The following is a 25,619-nucleotide window of genomic DNA, read 5'->3' on the forward strand; positions in this document are numbered from 1 at the left end:
GGCTTAAAAGAAAACCTGCTGCTTTGTCAACTCAGATGGATTTCTCTTGTGGATGAAGATGCATAAATAAAGATTACAGTGAAAATAATATCCATTCTCGTTTAGTAGTGATAGCCTTGGAATGGTCTGCATTGAGCAGGAACCCAGATACCAATTAACATTTGTTCAACAGGTGTCATTTTGGTGGCTATGTCCAGTAGAGTTGGCAACTTATCTCTTTATTAAGAAAACAATTACCCTTTCTTTTTTTATATAACACTGTACCATCTGTCAAAACAGTTTTTAACTGCCATCCCATGGGTCATAGCCAAAGTAGGGGTTAACAACTACTCTCAGTGCCATTTTGTGGCCCGCAAAAAGACGCACCCATCTTTTCGTTCTCAGTAATGTGTTCTACAGTCTGTTAGGTCCAGTTCACACCTCCATCTGGGCTTTCCATTATATTCTCCTTTTCAGGAGAGTATAACTGGAACTTAAAACATAAGTTGAACAAGAAGGTCTTCCATTACCCATAGAGTTTAATGAACCTTCCGTTTCCATCCCATTATGCATCCCTTTATCAAAAGCGGAAAAAAATGGTGTAATGCTGTGCTATTATGCTATTAATCACAGAATGTATTACAGAACCTGCTAAATGCAGACATGAAGCCCCATAGATACCCTTAGGCTTAGCTGTAAGCCCCTTGTTATTGGTTTTCCCTTCCCTATATTCTCTTCTTATTACTTCTTCACTAACCTGTACTCTTCTTGCTTTTTCCCCTTCATCTGCACATATTCTTCGCTCCTCCTCTTTGCCCCTTTTCTCCCTAGCCCTTACCTTCCACACACCCCCCTCTCATGCAACCTACGTTCACAAATACTGTATGGGATACACAAACATAAGGTAGATAGCCTGTTCCCACAGTAGACCCACTTCAAAAAAGACTCCACGTGGTGATATGTCTTCCTTAAAATAAAGATCTGGGGACAGGTATTTACTTTAGCCTCATGATACCTACCTAACCATTGCCCGATCCCAGCAGAAAGGGTGATGATGGCGTAGCTGTCCAATTTCATGGAGGGTACCTTGATCGATCTTCGATTGACACTTTGGCTGGACGAAGCTCGGTCCCTAATTGGCATCTTCGCTCATTCAAAAGAGACCTGCATGAGCTTCAACTGTTATACATCTGGCAGGAAAGAGACTATATTTATTCCCCCCCCCCCCCCCCCGCTCACAATTACAGTCGTATCAACTACATCCTCATTAGTCACGCCCCGGTACCCTGACTCTTCCTCACAAGTTTAACTACCCTGGGTCTTGGAGGTTAAATGATAATTTGCTTAAAGAACCAGTGTATGTGGTGGACTTAAAACAAGCACGTTTGAAACATTTGAAACTAAACACAATCCACACAAACCCCTAACGTCCAAGACGAACTGTTGCTAGTTAGGGATTATTTGCGCTCACTGATGAATGAAAAGTATACATGCCAGTGCACTCAATTTTTCAAAGCTACCTGTATGGCCAATCCAACAAATGAAGTGGACCCCTGGCACGCTTGCTTCACCCTCGCTCGGGTGCGACCTATATTCCTAGGGTTAAAGATGTGCAGGAAAACGATATATACCACCCTGGGAAGATAGAAACAGAGTTTCAATCCTTTTACTCTAGCCTTTACAACATTAGGGGCACACTAGCTGATCAGCACCCCCAGGACACTGCAGGGTAAGACAGAGTGGTACATCGCTGAAACCAGTTTTGCAGCTTTAGGGAAAGACATAGTCATTGAATTAGAGAGTGAAATCAGCAGTGAAATAGTTGCAGACACTATTAAGAAATCGTCAGCTGGTAAAAGAGCCGGCCTGGATGGTTTTAACCCAGCATTCTACAAGTTAATGAGGGACAACCTTTCCCCATTCATGGCCAGAGTATTCAACTCCGTATCATCCTCCACTCTACCCCCCCCCCCCAAGACCTTAACCGCGAACATCACTGTAATCCCCAAACCTGGTTAAAACCTGCTTTCCCCTGCCAGTTATTCCCCCATTTTACTAATGTTGACATCAAATTGTTCTCGAAGATACTTCAGGATCGCCTGGCTCCTCATCTCCCTCATCAACAATGACCAAGTGGGTTTTATCAGGGGTCGGGAGGCAAAAGACAATCTGTACAAGACCTTCTTCATAAAACAACAGGATTAATCCTGCTCCACTCCCTCTTGTCTTCTGTTGATGCCGAGGAGGCATTTGACCAGGTGCATTGGGGCCTTCATGACTGCAGCATTGCAATTGGCCTGCGATCCATTCCCTATTATAAACGGTACCAGACAGAGTTGCCTCCTGTCGCCATTGTTATATATAGTGGTCATGGAACACCTTGCCAACGTGATCCACACCAATTTGAATATCACGGGGCTACGTATTGGTGCCTCTAATCAACCACAACCCTACCGTTTACCTGGTTAAACGGTTAACTAGCCAGCAAGAAAAAAGAATGCACCAAAGAATGCTCCACTGTAACAGATATTAGTTTTATTTATATCCAAACAGAGACCAGATAGGACATAAATTTTAAACATTTAAAACCTGTAATATACATAAGATACGACTGGTGACCGTGGTGAAGGTCAACACAGTACTACCTGCAAAGAACACTCAGTGGTGAAAAAGATTCCTCCCACACAAAGTGGGATGCGGTTCTTGCAAATAAACAACCATATGTGTCCAAAAAGACTACTATATCAACAAGTATCTATGCCCATATGCAGCATGTATCCACAAAGATGGTTGTACACAAATAGAATGCCTAAGAATAATATCAGGCCAATCTTTGAAGCAAATACTCACTGGTACTAAAGTGCAGGATGATTGTGTTTCTAAAGTGCAAATGTGTAAAGGCCAGTTGCCCCAAAGCACAGTACATGGATGTCTAGAAAGAGGTACACTGAAGCATAGTGCTGATGATCCTATATAATACTAAAAGGCAGGCATACAGGTGGAAGGAAAAAGCAGGGGTATAGGGCTCCCCACGCGTTTCGTCGTACTAGACGACTTCCTCAGGGGTGTGTGTCTTCCCTTGACGAAACGCGTGGGGAGCCCTATACCCCTGCTTTTTCCTTCCACCTGTATTCCTGTATTCCACCTGTATGTACTTGGGGCTGAAGAAGGTACAACCTGCTAGAACATGAGATCATGATTAAGACGTATTGAACGTCGAAACGCGTCGATCTCACACATTATTTTTATCCATACATTTATGCACCACTAAAGCCAATTAAAGAGTACTTGTTGTTTGCACCAATTCCGTTGTGGTTTTCATGAGTGCCGCTGACCGTGAATTTGCTCTACGTTCTGGGAACTTAAATAGTCAAGGATCTGGCGGCGTGCACCACCACAGGCATCGGGTGGCGGAGGATACCTAGGTGATTGGGTGAGCGATCCGATTTTTTCCTTTTTTTAACCTGCTAGAACAGGTTCTATAATGTAGAGCTCTGCAGCAGGCCTGATGGGGTTGGATTAGGTTTGCCGTCTATAGGCTGTGTGTCCTCTCAGGAGGAGCTTCAGGAACTTAGCTAGAACTTTCCAGCCACAGGGAGTCTACTATAAACTTAACCTGGAATCCAGCCAGGGCACATATTTTTTTAACAATTATAAAACATGGCACTTCATTGGTCAATATGCAAACTCTCTCTTTCCAGGCATGCATGGTAGCATGGTATTACCCACTTTAGCCAGTAGGTGGCTTACACACTAAGGAATTAATATATATTCTTAAAGACAATTGATATGTTGTTTAAGGGAACTAAAAAGTTTGTAACGGACCCGTCCGGCGGGCCATTACACAATATTCTCCTGAACAGTGCAAAATGCTAAATTTAATTGAGCATTGCATTTTAATGGGTGAGAAATAATCAGAAATAGGTCTTATTTTTTTCTTGCAAGATAAAAGTAATAAAACTTTGGAAGGTATTCAACCTCTAGCACAATTTTACAATTCACTATAAAGCACAAAAGGCCACCAATGAAAAATAATAACTCCTCAAATATCCTAGATAACATTAACAATAAACTCTAAACTACCATGGGTCAACAAGTACTAGATTAAACTTTTTTTCTTTGGGTCAATTTGCATACAGTGAGAAGAGTAGCCGTATAATAAATTCCTTCCGTTATATCGGTGGCCTTTACGGTAGGCTACTTAAATGGGTACAAATACTGTATATAAGCTTATTTTTTTAACTTCTATACAATACTTAAAATTATACAACTACACAAGACAAGACGGAATTTTGGGGAAGAGAAAAGGGGGGAGGCTTAAGAGAATAGCGCATCCTTTGTTGGGCATTTGCCCCTGTGCTTTACTTTTAATGAATGAGTTTTTGGTTTTCGTGTGTAACCTTTTTCATATTTCAACTTTCCCTAAATGGGAGTGCACTATATTCTCATTGTCTTTTAGACATGTATTTTCTCCATGGGTCCCAGATCTTAAGAAATTTCTCTCTTTTACCGATCTCCCAGTGTATCAACTCTTCCATTCGGTAAATTTCTTCCACCTTCTGTAACCACATTTGTGTGGCAGGTGGATTTGGGGACAGCCAGAGCTGTGGGATTAGTAATTTAGCTGTTGTTATTAATAACGACGGGAGGTTATCTACTCCTGGTGTTAGCACATGGTTTGGGATCCACAGTAGTGTAAGTTTCGGGTCTAATTTCAGTAAGGGTAGGCATATTTGGTTAATTTCCAGTACAATGGATTGCCAATATTTTTGTATTTCAGGACAGGTCCACCATAAATTATATATATCACTGTTTGAATCCTGGCATCTCCAGCATGTCCCTGTCCCCTCATTACATCTAATCTGTAATGAGAGTAGAAATTCGTATATTTGTTTAGTATTTTTCTTCTATGGTGACTCTACTGCTATCTGTTTCTCTAACCATGTGTATTCTCTGGGTAGTGTAAATTTCTCATGTATCTTCCTACATGTGGAAGTTAAGGCGTGTGTCTGAAGGAAGTCCAGTGTTCTACCTTTGTCTGCTAACCACTTTACTTTATCTTGTAATTGGTCTGTCGAAGCTATCCATTCTCCCACTGTGATCTATGAGTAGTCGTCCCAAAAGGTAGTTTCATTATGTTTCTTTAAAATATTTTGTTGAACGGGATGAATATTATTTTGAAACCTGGATTGGTATGGGTGTGGAGGTACAAAATGTTTGTGATTTCACTTGGGGTGATGGGGTGATTTTTTTTGTGTGTTGTATAGTTTTTGCAACTTTAAAAAAAAAAATTTTACTTTTATATTACTTTGTCTCACTAGGGATACTGCACTATACTAACCCTATGCGCAGAGCTATTTTAAAGTGACAGCACTATCTGGGACTACTGGAGGAGTGGGAAGGCGTGGACAGATCTGGATTATCATTATGTAGCCCCTGCTCAGGCCCTGACAATTCTTCCTGTTTATGGGACCCTGGAGGGAAGCTACAATGATCATCCAAATTTCTTCTATTTTCTGCTTAATTGGTGTCCTCAGGGTGCTGGTATGAATGAAAGCTGTGACAGAGAAGGGAGTATAAATCACTAATTAAATTTCTGCACTTTGTGATAAATAAGTGGGACTTGGTTGTAGTTTGGGCACTTGGTCTATAAAAGGTTCGCCATCACTGGTCTAAGGGGTTAAACACCTAGGTGTTAGTGTAGGATGCTGGGAAGCAGGGTCCTGCAATCTTCCCCTGATGCAGCACCATAGAAAGACGTTGCATCAGAAGAATTACTCTTAATGACCACCATAAAAAGCAGAAAAGGGTTAATAAACCGAATACTTTCAAACCAGATATTTCACTATTAACCACATTAAAATTATCTGCTTAATTATTCTAACAAATGTATCCAAATGTATATAAATTTGTCTAAATGCTCACCAGTAACTGCCACAATAGATTAGGAATAAATTCAAGGTTGAAGTTTGGCAAAGATTTGAATATTACATAGAACTTTTGTTTTAACTGTACATTATCTGTGTGAAATTATTTATGGAAATTATTTAAAGAAAACAGACCTGCTGCTTCTCCTTCAATATAAAGCATACAATACTGTGTCATAATTCCCACAGGACTCCCTGTTAGTGATGATTCTGACAATAATCACAGCTTGAGGCTCTTTATGGTGTCAAGCAATATAGACTTGTATTGCTAATGCCAAAAAACAGCATCAGAATCAAGTCCATACTTCCAAATGAATTATATGTATATAAACTAAATGCTACATACAGCACCTCAAAATGATAAACATGTAGTGCATTTCCTTCTGATCCTCCTTGGGATGGTTCTACTCCTGCATTGGAGTCCAGCTGTGTTTGATTAAACTGATTTAACACTGAAGAGTAGGATCATATCACATAATAATGAATGTAAATTGTTATCTACACACATGAAAACAACTTCATGAGAAATACACAAAACCATGGGCCACATAGCACAGAGACAAATCTTTATTAATAAACCATACAAATACAAGGCGTACACCAGTGGGACAAACAAACGTTAAAAACAATTAAAAAAGGAATACAGCCCAACTGTTCCCGATTTGGGGATCATTATAATTTTTTTTCTGTGGGAACATGTAGTCTTTTTATTCGAATAGGATACTTAGATATTACTGGTTTCAGTAATGGTGTTTCTCCGGTTTAATATACCTTGTTATTATTTTTTAGACAGGTCTTCATTTGCCCACATACTTGCTTTGTCCTTTATGTATGGTATATGTCCAAAGGACAGTGTCTGGGTCGGGGCACTATAGGTGGACATTTCTGTGGCATTATCAGGTGCCATTGTCCCTCCTGTGTTTTACCATGGGGAAAAAGTTGGGCTGTATTCCCTCTTTAGTTGTTTTTAACATTTATTAGTCCGACTAGTATATTCCTTGTATATGTATGGTTTATTAATAAAGATCTCTCTCTATGATACATGCCACATGGTTTTTGTGTACTTCTCATAATCAAACTGATTGGACTTGGTTAGGAAAGGCACACGTCTGTCTATATAAGACCTCATAGTGCATGTCAGCCCACATGAGAATCATGGGGCCTAAGGAATTGCCCAAGGAGCTCACAGATGGAATTGTGGCAAGGCACAGATGTGGCAAGGTCACAAAAGAATTTCTGCAGCATTCAAGGTTCCTAAGAGCACAGTGGCCTCCAGAATCCTTAAATTGAAGAAGCTTGGGGCAATCAAAACTCTTCCTTGACCTGGCTGCCAGGTGGCAATTGTGGTAGAACAGCCTTGGTGAGAGAGATTAAAAAGAACCCCAAGATCACTGTGGCTGATCTCCAGAGATGTAGAAGGGAGATGGGAGAAAGTTCCACAAAGTCAACCAACACTACAGCCCTCCACCAGAAATGAGATGAAAAAGATTCTATGAGAAATAAGATTCTTTTGTTTGATGAGATGAAGATTTAACTTTTTAGTGTTAATTCTAAGCTGTATGTGTGGAGAAAACCAGGCATTGCTCATCACCTGTAAAATACAATCCCAACAGTGAAGTGGTGGTGGTGGCAGCATCCTGCTATGGGGGGGGGGGAGGGCTTTTCAGCTGCAAGGACAGAACGACTGGCTGAAATTGAAGGAAAGATGTATGTGGCCAAGTACAGAGATATCCTGGATGAAAACTTCTTCCAGAGTGCTCTGTACCACAGACTAGCCCAAGGTTCACCTTGCAATAAGACCATGACCCTTAGCACACAGCTAAAATAACAAAGCAGTGGCTTCAGAACAATTCTGTGACCATTCTGGACTTGTAGAATTTGTAGAATTTGTAGATGTACCAGGTCTTTTAGGGCAACAGCCCACTATGCAATTGAGTCTTCTGTCCGTGGCAGTGTATGCACCACACCAGACAACACAAGAGCTTAGATGGGAAGGTGGCTTGAATACGTAGGACATGATGGTAATATGTGATCAAAGACCTCAGCACTTAACTGTTTAGTGAATATCATAGCTCAGCTCAGCTCTCTGAAATTGTTCCTATAGAAACAGCCTTGAGACTGGAATTACTGTTGTGGAGGAGGATTTTTTTCTCATGTTAATTTTCATTCTGTTTTATTTTCTCTTGGCTACTGAACAACAAATTAGATTCTTCTTGTTAGAATGGAAAGTTAGAAAGGTTCTCTGTAAATAGCAGTCTCTGCTCTATTGTCTCGGGTAGCATATGTTTGTTATTTAGAATAGCTGGAACAGGGTTTTACCTTGCTGATGTCAAACCACAAAGCTGGTTTTCAGTCATTGTGCAGTAATAAAAATTTCCTTAGCTTTATTATTTTTGACAGAATGTCAGGTCATCTTCTCTGTAATCACATATGTCATTCTTATGATGTCGGCAAGCGGCTGACGTTACAGTCTGTGCGACACCAGCGCTCACATAGCTGTCACTGGCGGCCAGACTGCATCAAGTAGCGGAGCTGCGGGGGAGCGTCGAAAAGGTGAGTACATGGTTTATTATTTTGATGTGCAGGGCAGGAGACTGGCTGGCTGTATACAGGGGGGGCAGGCTGACTGCTGGGGGGCAGGCTTGCTATATACTGGGGGGGGTAGGCTGGCTGTATACTGGGGAAGGATGGCTATATACTGTAGGGGGGCAGGCTAACTATGTACTGTGGGGGGAAGCTGGCTGTCTATATGCTGTGGGGGGGGCTGGCTGGCTATATACTACAGGGCTGGCTGGCTTTATACTGTGTGGGGCAGCTGGTTGGCTATATACTCCGAGGGGGCAGGCTGGCTATATAATGGGGGGCAGGCTGTTAAATACTGTGGGGGGGGGGCTGGCTGACTGTATACTGGGGGCAGGCTGGCTATATCCTGGGGGGCAGGCTGCTATGTACTGTGTGGGGGGGGGCTGGTTGGTTATATACTGTGGGGGGGCTGGCTGGCTGTGTACTGGGGGGCTGGAAATATACTATAATAATACATATACTCATATGGAGATGTAATGGTGCTTTGGGGACTTTTTTCAATTATTAGTTTATTTTTAAAAAAAAAACATTTTTTACTTGTCCTGCTATGGGACATGAATAAAAAAGCATTTGATTGCTTGTGCATTATAACACCCTTTGGCGGGTGTTACACAGAAATATTAGCGGTAGATTACTGCTGACTCCCTATGTTTCCCAAGGCTGGTTCAGATCCACAATGTACTATTATGGCATAGAGAGCCATTAGCCGGACTCCCAAGAGGTTAAAATACATAAGTAAAATCCCTAAGTAGAAAAAAATAAACTGAAAACTAGAGATGGGCACATCGATTGTAACAAAGTGGAATTCGGTCTGAATTTCAGGGAAAATTTTCGATTCGCCACAAATCCGAAGTTTGCAGTGATTCGTGGGAACAAAGTTTGTTTTTTCTCCTTTATTACCAAAATGGGTGCGAGCACATTGTGTCACATAGGGCAGAGAACACCCTCAATGACATGTGCAGACCTGTAAGCCAATGAGCGACCGGCAGACTTATGTGATGTCACACAGACCTATAAAAACAGGCAGCCATTTCCAATCGCAGCATTTCACACTGCATGTGCTGTCTCCAGCGTTTAGTTGTTTGTACTTAACTGGTCCAATCCCACGGTTTGGGGGATCTGTATACCTCAAGTAGCAGGTTTTTTTGTTGCTGAAGTGAATAGAAAGAAATCTGTGTAAAATCCACATAGTTTCTGTAGTGATTTCTGCTCCAATCCCTGGGTGTCTGTTTTGGGGGATCTGTATACCCCAAATAGCAGTTCTTTTTTGTTGCTGAAGTGAATAGGAGGAAATCTGTGTAAAATCTGCAGAGTTTCTGGAGTGAATGATTTTTACTCTGGTCCCAGGGTGTCCATTTTGGGGGATCTGTATACCCAAAATTGCAGTTCTTTTTTGTTGCTGAAGTAATTAGGAAGAAATCTGTGTAAAATCTACATACTTTCTGTAGTGATCTCTTATCCTATCCCAGGGTGTCCGTTTTGGGGGATCTGTATTCCACAAATTGCAGATCTGTTATGTTGCTGAAGTTACTAGCAAGAACTCTGTGTAAAATCCACATGGTTTCTGTAGTGAGGTTTGCTCCAATTACAGGGTGTCCGTTTTGGGTATCTGTATAACGCAAATTTCAAAAGTTTTTTGTTGCTAAAGTTGAGAGCAAATAATACATGTCAAATCCATGTAGTTGCTGGAGTGATTTTTGCTCCAATTCGAGGGTGTCCGTTTTGGGGTATCTGTATACCACAAATTTCAATAGTTTTTTGTTGATAAAGTTAAGAGCAAGAAATATGTGTCAAATCCACGTAGTTTATTAACCACTATGTCAGACAGAGGTAGCAGCTGCAGCAGGCCGCAGCACAATAAAGGGACATCGCAGCAGGGGTCACTCTGTGAGGCCAGAACTGCCGTTGTTATCTAGTGGCAGTGTGTTGAACATCTGACAACCCCAGCCTAGAGTCCGTGGGTTCGTCAGATACAACACTTATTTGGCATAGCCCAGGAGCAGGTCAGTGTCCCTCACCTGTCCACAACCAGCCACTGTCCTGTTTCCCTCAGCCAGAGATCTACTAGGTGGTTTGGGCTCAGCACCACTATACAGCGAGGACAAAGTCTTTGAGGACAGTCAGAAGCTGCTTGGCAGTGAACAGGTGGGGCAGACATCCGCTGCTTCATGCAGTAGGCGGGAAAGTAGAGATGTGGAGAGTGGCACATGAGGTTATGTTGCACTTGCAAGTAGTCAGGCTGTGCATATTGAGACCGTTGAGGAAAATAGCAGTGACAGGGAAACACAAATCAATGATGATGTAGCCGATCGCACTTGGTAGTCGGGTGAAGTGCTGTTCCATCATACCACATGTGCAGGGCACAGCAGTGTCACACAGTTCTATACCTGGTTTAGAAGCTGGAGCTGCTCCGCGTCATGCAACAATAGATCAATCTGTGGCTTTCTCCACGACAACTGTAAACCAAAACCATGGTGACAGACAATGGGAGGAACATGGTGTCCGTGCTGCATCGGGGAGGGATGGTTCATGCGTCCTGCATGGCACACTTGTTCAATCTGGTTGTCAACAGGTTCCTGAAGTCTTCCACCCATCTGCAAGACATTCTAAAAATGGCCAGGAAACTGTGCATGCACTTCAGCCATTCTTACAAAGACAAGAACACCCTCCTCGAGTTGCAGCGGCAGAGCGGCCACCCCCAACATAGGCTGATATGCGATGTTTCAACCTGTTGGAATTCCAGCCTCCATATGTTATACGCCTGTATGAACAGACAAAAGCCATTAATGATTTTTTGATGATGCAAGCAGATCAGAATACTCCCCTGTGTAACTTTGATGTCTGTCAATGGCAGCTCATGTGGGACACCTGCCGTTTGCTCAGGTGGTGGCCTACTGGGACAGCACTCTACCACCCCATGTGGTAGCTGTCCCGTCAGTAGTGTGGTATTAGAGGGGGTTTCATTGTGGAGGGGGCCATTGTTACCCCAAGGAGAACATGCTTGTCCACCCGCAATGTGGAGAAACTGACCTTTTACAAGATAAATCGGGCATGGATTGGCCAGGATTTCAACACAGCAATGCCTTATGCATCAGATTAGCTCAGCCATGACTCCTCTCCCAAACGTTGAGAAATGAGCCTGGATTCTAACTACCTGCCTCAGCCACTATTCTGATGCTGCCACCCGCCTGATGCCACACATCTGCTGACAGTTTCTCCATCTGCCTCCCACCATCTTTAACAGGGATAGGAATTGGCACCCACCTCCATACTCTGTCATTGTGCCACCCTCTGACCTGATACTGCTGCTGCCACCTCCACACTTTGTCATTGTGCCACTATGTGGCCTACCATGTTGCTGCCACTTCCAGAATTTGTCATTGTGCCACTCTCTGACCTGATGCTGCTGCTTCTGCCACCTCCACACTTTGTCATTGTGCCACTATGTGGCCTACCATGTTGCTGCCAGCTCCAGAATTTGTCATTGGACAGCTTTGCGAGCGGTCCGATGATTACACTGCACTGATAACGCTATCACTCTAACACTGCGGCGTTTGTTCAAGCACTAGGAGCTGCTTACTTTAGTAAGCAGCTCCTAGTGTCTAAAATTTAGGTGACAGGTCCTCTTTAAATTAAAAATTTCATACTACAAATTCATTTCAAAATTCAAATTCATTTCAAATTTTGTCATTGTGCCTCACTGTGGCCTACTATGTTGCTGCCACCTAAAGAATTTATCATCGTGCCACTCTCTGACCTCGTGCTGCTGCTGACACCTTTGCAGTTCTTTTTTGCCAAAGACATAATAATTTCAGGGAAATTGTAACGAATGATGCATGTGGCATCTCTAATCTTCAAATTCAAATTTAAATTAAAAATTTCATACTACAAATTAATTTAAAATTCAAATTCATTTCAAATTTCCCCATTGTGCCACACTGTGGCCTACCATGTTTCTGCCACCTAAAGAATTTATCATCGTGCCACTCTCTGACCTCATGCTGCTGCTGCTACCACCTTTGCAGTTCTTTTTTTGGCAAGGACATAATGGGGGTCATTTACTAAGGGCCCGATTCGCGTTTTCCCGACGTTTTACTTGAATATTTCCGATTTGCGCCGATTTCCCCTGAATTGCCCCGGGATTTTGGTGCACGCGATCGGATTGTGGCGCATCGGCCCTGGCATGCACGCGACGGAAATCGGGGGTGTGGACGAACGAAAACCCGACGGATTCGGAAAAAACGGCGCATTTTTTTTTAAAAATGTGTTGCGGAGCTTGCACTTACCTTCACTATTAATAGGCCGGTGAACTTGAGTGCGTTCCAATGCTCTTCAGCGCAGCAGCAACACCTGGTGGACGTCGGAGGAAATGCCTTAATGAATCCCGGCCGGACCCGAATCCACCGCAGAGAACGTGCCACTGGATCACGAATGGACCGGGTAAGTAAATCTGCCCCAATATTTTCAGGGAAATTGTAATGCATGATGCATGTGGTGTATCTAATCTTCACATTCAAATTTAAATTAAAAATTTCAAGCTTCAAATTCATTTCAAAATTCAAATTCATTTCAAATTTCGTCATTGTGCCACACTGTGGCCTACCATGTGGCTGTCACCTAAAGAATTTATCATTGTGCCACTCTCTGACCTCATGCTGCTGCTGCTGCTGCTGCCACCTTTGCAGTTCTTTTTTGCCAAAGACAAAATATTTTCAGGGAAATTGTTATGAATGATGCAAGTGGTGTCTCTAATCTTCAAATTTAAATTAAAGGGGTATTCCGTGAAAATATGAACTTCTGACACAAAAACCCATGATGATATAAATAAATGAGTACAACAATACTCAATGTCATTAGTTGCAAAACAGAGCTTAAATTGTTTGATTTTATGATTTACAAAATATATAGCCGCTCTAAAGTAGGTGGAGTTATCACTAAGATGGCCACCACTGGAAACTAAAAGTTCCATGATCCTTTGGTTGTCAGTAACTCCTCCTCCCTCTTATGCTCTGCTCCTAGTGATGATGTAACAGGTTTTCTTTTACTGTTACCATAGTAATGCTGTGTAACTGCCATCACCACCGCACCGGCCATACTGGATCCACTGCAACCAACCGACTACAGCCAAACTTAGTGGTGATCACATGACCGCCACCACTCTATGATGTTGCCACTATGTTTGGTTTTTGCCTACATTTCATCTGTCAGAAGGAATGAAAAGCTTCAGGGTTGATAGCCAAAAGTAGGAGTGGATACAGAACACAGAGGACATGCAAATATCCCATTTACTGGTTATCTCTGGATCAACTCCTGTTTGTTTTTGGCTTTAGCAATACTGATGGATTATTGACCGCTTGAAAGCGGACACTGACGGATGAAAAGAAGGGCAAAATGATCGGAGACGTCAGTGCAAAATTACTGCCGACACCCTCTCCACTCTTTTAAGGGGTTTCTACATGTATCTGTATTTAACAGAACAGGTTCTGTCGTAATCTATGGAATCATCTGATTCAGTGTAAAAAGAGTGCACTCTTTGATGTTATAGTGGGATCTTGGCCCTCAGCTCAGTCCTTTCGAGCCGAAACAGACGTCACCTTGTCAGGCTGCGTTCCCGCTTCGCTTATTTGGTCAAGTTGGCCCCTGTAAGTGCCCATGTAATTGAAGAGTGAAGTGATTCTAAGAGCGGCAGATGTCATGTGTGTGCCATACTAAAACAGAACATTATTTGAAGACCAAACCACACTCCCTATGCATATTTGAGCATGGCACAACATTCTACAACACCGTACACGCTCTCTGCAGCCCGGAAATACCTATTTTTTTAATGATCTGTCATGATTTGAATCGGGTTGAATAGAATTTTCTCCCGACGTGTTACCCGAATATTTCCGATTTGCGGCGATTTCCCCTGAAGTGCCCCGGGATTTTGGCACACGCGATCGGATTGTGGCGCATCGGCGCCGGCATGCACAAAATGTAATTCGGGGGGCGTGGCCGAACGAAAACCCGACGGATTCGGAAAAATCGCCGCATTTTTTACAAAAAATGTGTCGCAAAAATTGCACTTACCTTCACTCAGCCCGGCTCGATGTATTCCAGTGCGTTCTGATGCTCTTCAGCGTAGCAGCGCCACCTGGTGGATGGCGGAGGAACTACCTTAATAAATCCCGGCCGGACCCGAATCCAGCGCAGAGAACGCGCCGCTGGATCGCGAATGGGCCGGGTAAGTAAATCTGCCCCAGTGTGTACATGAAGATCTCTGGGTCCATATTAAAGCCTTCTTACAGATCAGGCCCTGGGATGCATGGGTTTCTCCATTTAACAATCTATTTAAATAAAGTAAAACATATAAGCAGAATACTGCTAAAATTATTATTGTTGTTAGTTTTATACTATGATAGATATATTTTTTAAATGTTTTGTTTATGTCTAGCTAAAATTTGAAAGTTTGGTGGATAGTTTTATCTCGATGTCTTGGACTACTCTAATGTTCTTCTAATTGTTTTTACATTTTAGAATACTCTCAGAAAATTGTTTGAAATATTATGGAAGAGACCTGGTCCCAACATGGGCAGCCCTAAAGAGCCTCAGCGATTGCAACTTTCAAGACCAGATGGTACCAGTGAGAACCTATCCCTGCGTTCTCCAATTTCCTCAAGAATATGGCAGGCTGAAGATCCTACACGCAATTCAGGATTTGATGGAGAGGACCTTTGTATGAGGAACTTTTGTGTCAGTGTACATGGAGACCATGAATTCACAGGAGGAAGTTTCAGCTTTGACACAGATGGAGATGATATCTTGGAAGTGCGTAGAGACTTTTCTGTGGATGCTGATGGTGCATATTCTTTTCATGAAGTCAGGGAGGATCAAAGTTCATTAAAGCAAGCAGACTGGAATTGTAAGTTTGATGTCCCACAATTAGAGGCACACTCTAAGCACGCACTGGAAGAGAACAGACATATTGCCACTGTGTCAGATGGAAAAGAAACACAATTGAGTCACTCAGATGACATCATGGATAGTCAGGCAGATACATTAAATGCACCTAGTGGAGCTGATGTAAACCAGTCTATAGAAATCAGCGCTGATACCATATCTAGGATTTGTAATGTACCAGGAGAAAAATCAGATGGAGAGAAACAAAATGTGAATGGAAAATCAGAATCAATACAAGCTGTTAGTCAAGCAAATTCAAATAAGGAGGTTAGCAATGGAGAAACAGGTATAAAAACACATGTGTCTAGTCTGTTGCCTTCAAATTCAGGCAGTGACATAGAAGAAAAACAGTTTAGATCTATTGCAATAAGCCCTATTGTTCCCCCAGAGGGAACTTCTTCTTTTACTTTTCAGACTGGTATAACGCCATTCACTAAAAACACATGTGGAAAAGACAATACTGGCAAGAATGATAATGTACCCAAAATCAACCCATGTGAACTTACTGCAGGTGAAGGGGAGATTGAGGCAAAATTACAGTATCGATCTGTGGCCGTCAGTCCCATTATCCTCCCAGGGGAAACATCATTATTCCCATTTCAAAAGGATCAGGCTCAGGAGGGTATAAAAGGTTGTTGTTCAAATCAAACTACAGACACTAAAAGACAAGAAAAGCTCAATGATGGGACTGAAACCAAAGTGGAGTATAAATCTGTAGCAGTAAGTCCAATTATTCCACCTGAAGGGTCTTCTTCATTTACATTTCATGCACTAAGAACTGTTCCTGGCCACGGAAGCGGAGAACAGGAAGCACAGAGTAAAGAACTACTCCCAAAAACGTATTCCTTTGAATTGACACCACCTAATCATGATGTAGGCACCCAGGCAGACACAAGAAAAGAGTGTGTTTCGGTTGCAGTGAGTCCAATTATACCACCAGATGGGTCATCTTCATTCCTTTTCCAGCCAGATCTATTGAATAAAATTGGTGGAGAGAAGATGTCAGATAATGTCAGCACACAGGGTGGCACAAGGGTACAGTATGTATCTGTGGCCATCAGTCCAATTGTGCTTTCAGGTGCATCATCCTCTTTCCCATTCATTTCAGACAATAATGCTACAGAGTCCAACAAAGAAAATACAGATAGCCTTCCCAAAACATACTCCTTTGAGATCACTCCTCCAGATGATGAACCAGGTCCTAGCACCAGAGTGGAATATAGGTCTGTAGCCATTAGCCCTATAATACCTCCTGAGGAAGTTTCATTTTCTTTTCAAACTGATAGAAAGAAGGACTCAAGCTTGGTAGATGTACTTTCTAAGACATGTTCAATTGAACTGACACCCGCTAATCAGGATGTGGGAACACAAGCTGAAAAAGTAGAATGTGTGTCCGTGGCTGTGAGTCCCATTGTTATTCCACATGGATCTTCATCTTTTCCTTTCCAAGGGGATCAAACTGTCTTACACAATGACCAAACACAAAAGCTGGAGTCCTATCGTATACCTACCATTCCCAAGAAAGAACCATCCACCATTTACCATGATATAGGGGTCCAAGTTGATACTCCAGTAGAGTGTACGTCAATAGCTGTCAGTCCTATGGTACCCCTGCAAGGATCATGTTCTTTTCTCTTTCCCACAGAGGATACCAATAAATCCTACATGACATGTTCACATGTGCAAGAAAAGCCTGAGATGAAGGATGTAGAGATGCAAGTGTCATTTCCAGTTGATACAAAATCGGTTGCGACTGACCCAATGACACCTAAAGGGAAATCACCACAGGCTACCTATCCCGAAGTAAAAGTAAAAGAAGCCAAAGCAGATCACCCAGAACCTGTCCGTGAGGTCAGCTGGGATGAGAAAGGTATGACCTGGGAAGTGTATGGGGCATCAATGGAGGTTGAAGTTTTAGGAATGGCCATACAGAAACACCTTGAAAAGCAAATTGAGGAGCACGGGAGACAAAAGGTGATGACTCCTCAAAATACAGCTAGAGGGAGCTCAGTTCGAGGTGCTGTTGCAAAGAATGAGAGCAAAAAGAGACAACCTGGTGCTTTCCGCAGCTTTTTTCGAAGACGACCCCGCTGCTGCTCTCGTGCTGGACCAACTGCAGAGTGAACCTAGTCAAAGAATAAGCCATTTTAACCCTTAAATGAAAGATACAAGTGAATATTTCTATTGAAAGTAAAACTGTAGTATTGGTTGAAAATGAGTATACAGAGAACCTACTAACAGGGGGGAATATGGATTCTCTCCATAGCAGTTCTTGTCTTAAGAACTCAGTGGTCGGATATGAGGTCATATTTTCATTTTTTATCAATGAAAAGACCAATGTGCATTCCTATTGTAAAGTTAGAATCTTTTTTTAATGAAAAGATAGGGCAAGAGCAAAATAAGGTATGTAGATGTTACGTTGCATCTTTCTGCACAAGTACAGTTGTAACAATTGGCGAGACTGTATTACAGAGGGGGGCAGGGAAGGTAAGTATTGCTAAAATACCTGTTTATATAGGGGTGATTTGTCTTTTCCTTTAGCAATGGCCTCAGTCTTTTTTTTATAGAAATAGGCAGGAACAAGTTTAATCTATAGAACTGGTTTATTTAGCAAACTTATAGGTAAACCGCCCATAGGGCAGCAAACGTTCTTCTGATGCAATGTAATGATTGGAAGTTGGGATCTGTTTTTTCTTTCAGACAGTTTTGATAAATGATGCCCAATAATCATATTAAGGTTTAGAGTTCACATTAAGGTCACACAAAGACTAATGGGAATTCTACTGATGTGATATTTGTTAAAATATAATTGAGCATGTGACTCACTATGTGTTACCTCTCCATCCCAAAAATAAATGAATGCACCATCCATATATTTAAAAAGCTACTGACTTATTGAGGAATGTCACTCGGTGTTCATTTTAACCCAACCTACAAAATTAGTCAAATATTTGCTCATATTTTTTGCTCTCTTTTTTTGCTTGTTGCTATGGAAATCAGCTTTTGCAAGTCACCATAGCTGTCTATACTGTGATAGTAGCTTGCATTCAGAACAAATATGTCCAATTCCATGCAGATGCTTTTAGAGATGGTTTATTGTTTATACAACATTATATCTGTCACCAACAGATTTTCTCAATTTTGCCATTATAATGTGAAAAGGCTACAATACGTATTCAGGTTAATAGATTTTTACATTGTTTCCAGCCATTGCCTGGCATTTAGACTACTACAGATTCCTCAGTATACATGCCTTGTAACAATATTGCTGTTAGTTCCTGTATGATGGTACTGTACCTCTCCAACAATCGCAACCAGCACTATAAATATGTGTGTTCACTGACACTATGGTGTGCATTGAGTATATGAGTGGAAGACAATCGAACATGAAAAATTAAGTTGATAAACAAGTCATTCACTGCTTGATCTGGAGCTGTAATTCAGGTAGTGTTCTTAGATTTGTTTCCTAAAGTCTCCTCTATCCAATAAACTACTTTTTAAAAAAAAATGTAAATGAGACAGAAGTGCTTTGGGGCCTAACCAAAGCCCCTCCACGCTCCAGCTCCACCGGCTGTTACACACCCTGAGCACTTCTTACACACCCACAGCTGACTCAGCACAGCCTCCCCCTGCTGCTGACATCACACCTTCTCTGTTTCCAAGTCTCTATCACTCTCTCTAGCGGCTTCAAGATGCACTTCTCTCTCCCCCTGAAGCCACCAGAGAGAACAAAAAGAGTTGGGGTGGTGATGCCCCATAAGCACTTCTGCCTCATTTGCACATTTTTAAAAGTAGTTTTTGGACGAAGAAGACCTCATGCAGACAAACGTATGGCGGTATCCCATTCTTTACACATCTGGCCTAACAGTATGTCTAGACATTCCAAAAAAAAGTAGCATACAAATAATATACAAGATTAATAGCAGTATTCTGAAAACACCCTGCAACGTCTCTGTTCCATGCAAGAAAATTGACTATTTGTAATACGGACATTAAAAATGTTTGCCCTGGTAGACAAATGACTGGTATCTGAATTTACAGAATATTGCTATTAATAAGAACAAAAGAAAAATAATCCAAATAAGTGATTGTCAAAACTTATCAAATACCTAAGTAGGACCTATAAATTAAAATTTTCTAACAAATTGAGAGAATGAAAGTCCAACAACTACAAAATTCTACAAGGAATTTTATAAATCAAACATGTCAAAATGAAAGATTTATAAATAATGAATGTTCACAAAAATATATATGAATGGAAAAGAAGAGATGCAGGAGAACAACCCTCAAAGGCCACACAGCAAAAAACTCACAATATGAATGCAATATTCAGGAAGGGAAGATACTGTTCATGTTCTTTTTATCTCAATGACCACTGAATGCACACTGGTGTCTATAAATATAAGTCAGATGTAATACATTTAATTGGCGTGTGCCAAAGAGACTAACTATATTCACAAGCAGATAAAAATCCTCTATAGTGACAAAAAGTATGATAGCAGTGTTTAGTGATAAAAAAGAGGTTCATTTCAATCTGCTTCAATAGCTTAGCATCCCTAAAATTCAGGACCTCGGGTTGGAGCTGGATGCATTTTTTGTTAGTCTGTCTTCAGTTGTACTTAGATTTTTATTGTTTATTAACGGCCTCTGTTATTTTACTCCTTTTGCCCCTATAGAGCATTCTGTCTTTCCTTGTCTCTTTGATCCATGCACCTTTAGTGTATTATTTATTACTTTTTATATAATTTATAGACATCTATATGTTTTATGTGGTCACTAAGCCACAAATACTGGTAAGTAGTTTTGATAGGAAAATCCTATTGGCAGGAGTTGTACAGTAAACTGTATTTAGGGTAGAATATGTTATTGCTATTATGTTTGTTTAAACTGTCGTATAAACATAAGTTTTGTAAAAAAAAGTTAGTGATCATGAAACTGTGTATTTGACAGTATACAGTATTATAAATGGTGTATAATAGGTGGGACCCCATTAGAGATTTTATAATGGAGCCTGGTTCCTAAAAGTACACTTCTGTAGGTTATCTAGTCTACCAGAGCTCTTTGTTAGGAATACAGATAGAATGGGATGCCATTACATATATATCTTTTATATCAGCTGAATTTGAAAGATGGATAATAAGACCTAAACATTAATAGAAAGGCTCAGAATCCAAAATGTCCAGTTAATGGACAAGAGTGTTCTAAAAAACTACAAGGGTGATATAAGGGTGAGTAAATTACAAGGAATTGCAGCTTTTTTTCTCGTTCTATTAACCATTGTCTGGAGTAGATTAAAAGTACTACCAAGTGCAAGGTTGACTGCCATATTAATATCACTGCATAAGTATCACTGTAAATAGTGTAAAAAGAGATTTCTACGAAACAATCATTTCACAATCCTGTAGACTGCAATATTGAGTTTTCTGGGAAGTCGAAAAATAGAATCCGGGAAATAAAACTGTGAAGATAAATACTTCTTTTTTAAGCATTTGTGTTTGTACGGAGATGCTGACTTTGCAGGCCTTTTATGTTATATCTCAGGAACTGGGAACATTTCTTAAATGTATTACTGGACAACACAGCTGGTACAGTGGTTACTGATCAAACCAGAGTTATGGAAACTGTGCTGTATATAAATGTCAAAATCTACATGGGTTCTAGCTATAGTGCAAATAAGCATAATCAATGTACCCTAAAACCAGATATTTTCAACGTCTCCTCTACTCTGGTTTCTCCGATGTTTTTGTTATCTAGCCCAATGGATGCTGGACATGAATTCTGCCCATAGTGAGGTGGATTAAACTATGACCCTACCAGGACGATATTGCTTTTTTATATTTAGATGTGATTTGTGTCTCCAGCTATTTTCTGTATGAATCCTGCAGCCTCTACTGATATATGAGAACAGTTGTTCATTTTGTCATTAGAGAAGGTGGTGCAAGGAGAGTTAGGCCCCTTCTCCACTGGCGTTTTTCACGCGCGAGTTCTGCGCGTGCATTTGACGCTCAGAACTCGCATTGCACTCTGTCCCATTGTATTCAATGGGTCTTTCTCCATTTGCGTGGTTTTCAACGCGCGTGCTTGCGTTCGTTTGCACGCGCGTCAAAATCGCAGCATGCTCTATTTTTGCGATTCACGCGCATTTTTCACGCCCCATTCAAGTCTATGGGGACGTATCAAAAACGCATTGCACTCGCAAACATTGCAAGTGCAATGCGAGTGCAATGCGTTTTAAACGTAAGGGTTGCTAGGTGACCAGTATAACAGTATTTCCCCTGCTCGCGAACGATCATTTAATTAAAAAAACACAATGAAGAACAGTGAAGAATAGAATAAAAACAGTGAACACAGTGAACACAGGATCATTTAAGATAAAAACACAGTGCAGAACACAGTGCAGAATAGATTACAGATGTTCGGCACATCTGCTTACTTGTCGGGAGATACGCGCGGAGCGGTGCGAACAAAATAGCATGTGAAGAACAATATATATGTGTGAAGAAGACATTGCAGATGTATGGAAACATCTGCAATGTGTTCTTTACACACATATATATTGTTCTTCACATGCTATTTTGTTCGCACCGCTCCGAGCGTATCTCCCGACAAGTAAGCAGATGTGCCGAACATCTGTAATCTATTCTGCACTGTGTTCTGCACTGTGTTTTTATCTTAAATGATCCTGTGTTCACTGTGTTCACTGTGTTCACTGTTTTTATTCTATTCTTCACTGTTCTTCACATCTGCTAACTCGTCGGGAGATAATATACGCGCGCGGAACAGTGAAGAATAGATCGCAGATGTTTGCAACTTATCAGAAGACATTATTTTTCAATTAAATAAAACATTTTATTCCCGAACCTTGGTCCCTTTGAAAAAGTCCCATTGACTTAAAAAAACGCGCGTGAAAAACGCAACGAAAACGCAAAAAAACGCGAACAAAAATGAAACAAAAACGCAGCAAAAACGTCAGTTTTTCACGCATTGCACCCTGACGTGAAACGCAACGCTAGTGTGCAAGAGGCCTTAGAAGGTATTTTGGTACTACAGCAGCCATGTTAAACTTTATGTATATAAGTATGGAGTTTGAGGTGAACTATTTGCTAGATGTATGATTACCTCAAACCTTGAAAGAGTATTCCTCTTGTACATAGCTGTCATTCACAAGTTCAGTATTGGTTTGTGCTCTTGAGTAGCCGGCGAGCTTTGCATGTATGCCATTCTGCCTATGCGCTCGCATTATTATGTTGCATAGAAGCAGTGCCACACAAGAAATGTCTTATATAGTTCAATGTAAATACTATCAGAGACAGACAATCAGGGGAGGGGGGTCAGATGTCTGAGACACATAGGGGCACATTTACCAAGAACAGTGCAGTCTGCACGTGTAATGTGTAGAAGGTGCTAGATTCAGGATTTGTGGCGCATGTTCTGCATGAATCTGGTGGGGCAGAGTGCACCACTTTATTTTTGGTGCACCTTTAACATGGGGAGTGTGACACACTCCTGTCAGACTTTGCAAGATAGTCAGACGGTCCGACTGACAAACGGAACGTCCCCTTCAGTGACGAAATATGTGTTGCATGAAGAATAATAGTGCACAAAACGATCGCGTGTGACAAATGTGCTGCAGGCTCTTGTTAAATACCTGTGCAAGAAGTTTGCACTGAAAAGAACGTGGAAAGTCCACCAGAAAACTGGCGCAAGCACCTTAGTAAATGTGCCCCATAAGGTGGTCAAACTCTAATGTGCCTCATTATTGTAACTGATCAGGTAACTTCATGCAAAACATCACAGGTTTAGCTCATAAGAAGTTGTAAAGTGCCCTTACAATACAACATAAAAAGGAACAATCAAAGCCTTGGGTTCTAGTGATAAGGTTCTGCACTAACATTAAATGTGTGTTTATTGCTACGTGGAATCAAAGGAAACAATGAAATTTATGAAAGCGAGTCCTTCGTTTACTCTTATAACAATGATTAATTTACTAAATAAGTGTTCCATTATGACAATGTCCCTTCCTTTTTATTTCATGGGGCTTGAGCAAAGCACAACTTTTGTCCATGAACAGTATTGTACAAAGGCTTTAATCTGGTGTAGCCTCATTGTCTACTCCATATTGTGACATCAATTTGGTAATGTTGGTTTATTTCTTTACAATTTGCCTTAGCCCCAATGACAGAATGGTACCAGCCGGGCAGCTGGCTCTTTCTCTCTCTGATGTTCTTGTAGTTTCAGCAGTCGTTAAACAATTCCCTTTCTTCGCTGTTCTAGTTATGATGTGGAGTTCTATCATGTGCCATAGACTTTTTATTTTAGTGTGATATGGTAAAATACTGTACTCTTTTCCTTTGCTATCCATCTTCTGGGTAAAAGTTGTAGAACTGATGTTGGTTAATAAAATCGGAAAGAAAAATTCATTTTTTGTGTGTGTACTTCTTTATATATTACAGAAATGGTTCCTATGGTGGGCTTCCAGAAGCCTTTAGGTCCTGCAGTAAGATACCAAAGGTTCCAAAGTCTTATTCACAATCTCATGCTAACATAGTTACAGAACTTTAGACATTTCCATGGAAGCTTTTGAACTTTAACTTGTCCTAAGCATAACTTTATGTTAGGGTAGATTAAAGGTCAATGGATCAGATGGAAATTGACCTGGCCTGGCACCATGCTTCGCTGTGGAAAGGGTAGAGGCGAGCAGCGCTCACTCCTCCTCCTCTCCAGTATGCTCGCCCGGCCTAGCATACGTGTGTGTGAAAGTAGCCTCAAAGAGATTTTCACAGATTGGAGTACGCCAATCTGAAGATTGAAAAAGAAAATCAGCTATAACATTTATTGATTTTAATGGGTTCGTAAATGCATTAGTTGTCATCGGTTTGTCAAACGTTTTCTGTCTGTTATTATTGAACACAATGAAGCATAGAAGAAAAGTTGACCTCAAATATAATTTGAAAGTAACAACACCAGTTTTAGACAACTTGTCTTCCAAGCAAGGCTGAAATAAAATAATTGGGACCCAAATTCTGAAATATTGTGCAGTTTTCTCTATTTAAGTCATATATATATATAAATATATATATTTACTTATGTAAACATGTACATTTGTTGTGCACTTGAGAAATACTCATTAAATTTTAAATGGATTTTGCTCAACTACATTGATTCCATTTTCGCATGATATCCTATTGGATGTCTTGTTTTTTCTATTGTTTGTAGGTTTAGAAAAGATATCTTTACAGTAGACATATGTGATAGATACAGTAGATAGAGAAATGAAAAATAAATATATTTTTTTTTAAAAAAAGAAGGAAGAAAATTGTGTGGACTGTGGACAGTGCTGTGAGATTTTGCTCAGTTTGCCGCCCCCCCAACACCAGCCCTGGAGAGTATACATGTAGTGGGGGTTGTCAGAACATGATATACGAAGGATTTTAAAGGAATCAGAGACTTTCCCTCTACCTCAAACCAATATTCTCATCATGAAACTTGAACTTGTTTAGAAACTATAATGTTTTTTGGTGTAGATCATAAGGTTTCAGGCTTATTGTCCCATCATACTAAAACTTCATAAGTCAGTGGTGTCCAGTGCTGTGTTGCTGAAGGACATATTTTGTCTGTCATTCAGGGCAGCTGCAAGAGGCTCTTCCCCATGTCCACTATCTCTAGAGGAACTTGTTTCGTCTTTGGAGAACTGCATATGAAAAAGAAATTATTAGCGCATACATTACAAGCAGATAAAAAATCAGTAGGGTTTTAAAAATTATTTTTCACGCACCTGATAAATTGGATTTTCCCTTGCAAGTATCTGGTCATAATCGGAATTGACACTGATAAAAATAGAAGATAATGTTTCAATACTGAATAAATACAAATTAATTAATGATAAATATCTTTAAGGTTACCTAGGAGATATGTTACTCGTAATAGATTAAGATATAATTCTAGCTGAGGATGATTGCTGTACCAAGCTGTGATTGGCTGGGTGGTCAATCTTAGTGCTTGGGATTGTGTTGGGAGACACCATTAAATGCAATACAGCAGGAGGGGCAGTACCAGAGCAGGGGCAGAGTCGTAAGTATCACTTGTTATGTATACAGGTCGCTTTTAAATATAATTTTTATTGACTGTAAACCACTTTAACAAGTTAATTCATTTAGAAGAATGAACTCAGCTCTGAATGCCCCCAAACAT

General features: G+C 40.9%; 2 protein-coding genes across 7 annotated transcripts in view; one reads left to right on the plus strand and one right to left on the minus strand.

Annotated features, from left to right (window-relative positions):
• The window catches only part of GPRIN1 (G protein regulated inducer of neurite outgrowth 1), a 72,016-nt gene extending 48,168 nt beyond the window's left edge, over window positions 1–23,848 (plus strand). For all 3 annotated transcript variants that reach the window (XM_072146256.1, XM_072146257.1, XM_072146258.1), the window contains exons 2-3: window positions 15,006–21,379; window positions 22,459–23,848. In XM_072146256.1, the coding sequence (XP_072002357.1) occupies window positions 15,006–17,552 (2,547 nt within the window). In that variant the 3' untranslated portion in view covers window positions 17,553–21,379; window positions 22,459–23,848. The remainder of the gene's footprint in view (window positions 1–15,005; window positions 21,380–22,458) is intronic.
• Window positions 23,419–25,619, minus strand: part of CDHR2 (cadherin related family member 2) — a 104,533-nt gene continuing 102,332 nt past the window's right edge. For all 4 annotated transcript variants that reach the window (XM_072146252.1, XM_072146251.1, XM_072146253.1 and 1 more), the window contains 2 exons: window positions 25,204–25,255; window positions 23,419–25,119 (listed from right to left, as the gene is read on the minus strand). In XM_072146252.1, coding sequence (XP_072002353.1) covers window positions 24,994–25,119; window positions 25,204–25,255 — 178 coding nt within the window. In that variant the 3' untranslated portion in view covers window positions 23,419–24,993. The remainder of the gene's footprint in view (window positions 25,120–25,203; window positions 25,256–25,619) is intronic.

This window comes from Engystomops pustulosus, chromosome 4 (assembly GCF_040894005.1).
Source record: "Engystomops pustulosus chromosome 4, aEngPut4.maternal, whole genome shotgun sequence".
Taxonomy (NCBI): Eukaryota; Metazoa; Chordata; class Amphibia; order Anura; family Leptodactylidae; genus Engystomops; species Engystomops pustulosus.